The sequence below is a fragment of the Eurypyga helias genome, unplaced genomic scaffold, assembly GCF_000690775.1.
Source record: "Eurypyga helias isolate BGI_N326 unplaced genomic scaffold, ASM69077v1 scaffold36580, whole genome shotgun sequence".
Lineage (NCBI taxonomy): Eukaryota > Metazoa > Chordata > Aves > Eurypygiformes > Eurypygidae > Eurypyga > Eurypyga helias.
Window position 1 is genome coordinate 12,813 of NW_010224417.1, and position 2,408 is coordinate 15,220.

General features: G+C 50.0%; 1 protein-coding gene across 1 annotated transcript; it reads left to right on the forward strand.

Moving 5' to 3' along the window:
* Positions 1-567: 567 nt before the first annotated feature.
* On the forward strand, positions 568-2,402 carry BCL11B (B-cell CLL/lymphoma 11B (zinc finger protein); the record flags this gene model as incomplete). The annotated part of the gene is made up of 1 exon (XM_010161440.1): positions 568-2,402. A coding segment is annotated over exon 1 (1,833 nt), but the record flags the coding sequence as incomplete, so codon positions are not given.
* Between the last annotated feature and the right edge of the window lie 6 nt (positions 2,403-2,408).

A 2,408-nucleotide genomic window follows, 5' to 3' on the forward strand; every position in this document is an offset into this window, starting at 1 on the left:
GGTGTTTTGGCAAAAAGGATGTCAGAGCGGTTTATGCAAGGGTACGTTTTCCAAGCTCCTGTTGACTTGAATAGGACTTGTGCAGCTAAATACCTACGTAGTATTTTAAAAATGGAAGTGCTGGCATGACTGAAGCATGTATAAATTAGATAAAAACTCAAGGGACTGCTGCATGAAGTGTATAAAAATATAAACTGAAGGAGGGAAAATGACACTGAAGCTCCTTGCAGGTGCCTTGTAAAACCTACCACACTGCATTATCTTTGGGTTTTGTCTGTAGTCATAAATCCCTTGAAACAAATTCCTTTTTTGTGGAATAAACACGTGAAAGGATCTGGATCCTTATGTGCCATAAAGGAAGGTTTTATTTGCAAGGTAGAGGATAGAAACGCATGCAGCACCAATGCGTATGTGTGATACTTGTCATACATGTTAAGTGAATAAGTGTGGTGAGTAAATGTGCTGTTCAACAATTTATATCAGTCAATACATTCCAATTAAGTCCTTTTTTCAGAAATGCCAAGGAGGAAATGTGTTAGCAAAATAAAGTGCATGCCAACTGTATTTAAATGTTTTCCGCTGTATTATTTTTTGAGTGTTCTTTCTGTTTTTCTTTTATAGGTAAAGATGAGCCTTCAAGCTATATTTGCACAACATGCAAGCAGCCTTTTAATAGCGCTTGGTTCTTGCTTCAGCATGCCCAGAACACACATGGATTCCGCATCTACCTGGAAACAAGCCCTTCAAACAGTTCCCTTACTCCACGCATCACCATCCCTCCTCCTCTGGGACCAGAGACTGTTGCACAGTCCCCGCTGATGAATTTCCTTGGAGACAACAACCCTTTCAATCTTCTGCGGATGACAGGACCCATCTTGCGTGAACACCCTGGCTTTGGTGAGGGTCGGCTCCCAAACACGCCTCCGCTGTTCAGCCCACCGCCTCGTCATCATCTGGATCCACATCGCCTTAGTGCCGAAGAAATGGGGTTAGTTGCCCAGCATCCCAGTGCCTTTGACAGAGTTATGCGTTTAAACCCCATGGCAATTGAGTCCCCAGCGATGGATTTCTCCAGAAGACTTCGAGAGCTGGCAGGAAATAGTTCCACCCCTCCGCCAGTCTCGCCCAGTCGCACCAACCCTATGCATCGCCTGTTGAATCCTTTCCAGCCAAGTCCTAAATCACCTTTTTTGAGCACCCCACCACTGCCCCCCATGCCCCCCAGCAGCACTACGCCTCCCCAGCCTCAGGCCAAGAGCAAGTCCTGTGAATTCTGTGGGAAAACATTCAAGTTCCAGAGTAACCTTATCGTGCACCGGCGCAGTCACACCGGAGAAAAGCCCTACAAGTGTCAGCTCTGTGACCATGCTTGCTCCCAGGCCAGCAAGCTAAAACGCCACATGAAAACGCATATGCATAAAGCTGGCTCCATGACAGGCAGGTCAGACGACGGACTGTCCACCACTAGTTCCCCCGAGCCAGGCACGAGTGAGCTCACTGGAGAGGGACTGAAATCCAGTGAGGCAGATTTCAGGAACGAGAGCGATCCTTCCCTGGGCCATGACAATGAAGAAGAGGAAGAGGAGGAGGAGGAGGAAGAGGAGCTCGAAAACGAGAGCCGGCCAGAGTCGAGCTTCAGTATGGACTCAGAGCTGAGTCGTAACCGAGAAAATGGCTCCAAGTCGCTGCCGGACGAGAAATCCCTTGTCCTGGGAAAAGTCATCGAGAATGTCAGTCTAGGTGCCATCCAGCAATATAACGACATGCTAGCTGAAAAACAGAAGAGGAGTAGCTTCATGAAAAGGTCTTCTGACCAGCGAGACTTGTGTCCTCGAGACCTCTGTCAGAGAGATCCAGGCGACGAAGACTCTGTGGTAGGAGAGCTGGACCGCACTGAGGAAGGGACGGTCAACGGAAGAAACTTTGGCCCAGGTGAACCTTTCCCAAACTTGTTCCCCCGCAAGCCGACACCTATCACGAGCCCCAGTTTAAACAATTCCTCTAAAAGAATAAAGGTAGAGAAAGATTTGGACTTGCCACCAGCAACGATAATACCTTCTGAAAACGTTTACTCCCAGTGGCTGGTAGGGTACGCAGCATCGCGGCACTTCATGAAGGATCCGTTCCTTGGATTCACAGACTCCCGACAATCCCCCTTTGCGACCTCTTCCGAGCACTCGTCGGAGAACGGGAGCCTGCGTTTCTCCACCCCGCCGGGGGACATGCTGGACGGGGGACTCTCAGGGCGCAGCGGCACGGCGAGCGGAGGCAGCACCCCCCACATCAGCGGTCCCGGCCCCGGGCGACCCAGTTCGAAGGAAGGGCGCAGGAGCGATACATGTGAGTACTGTGGCAAGGTCTTTAAGAACTGCAGCAATTTGACGGTGCACCGTCGGAGCCACACTGGA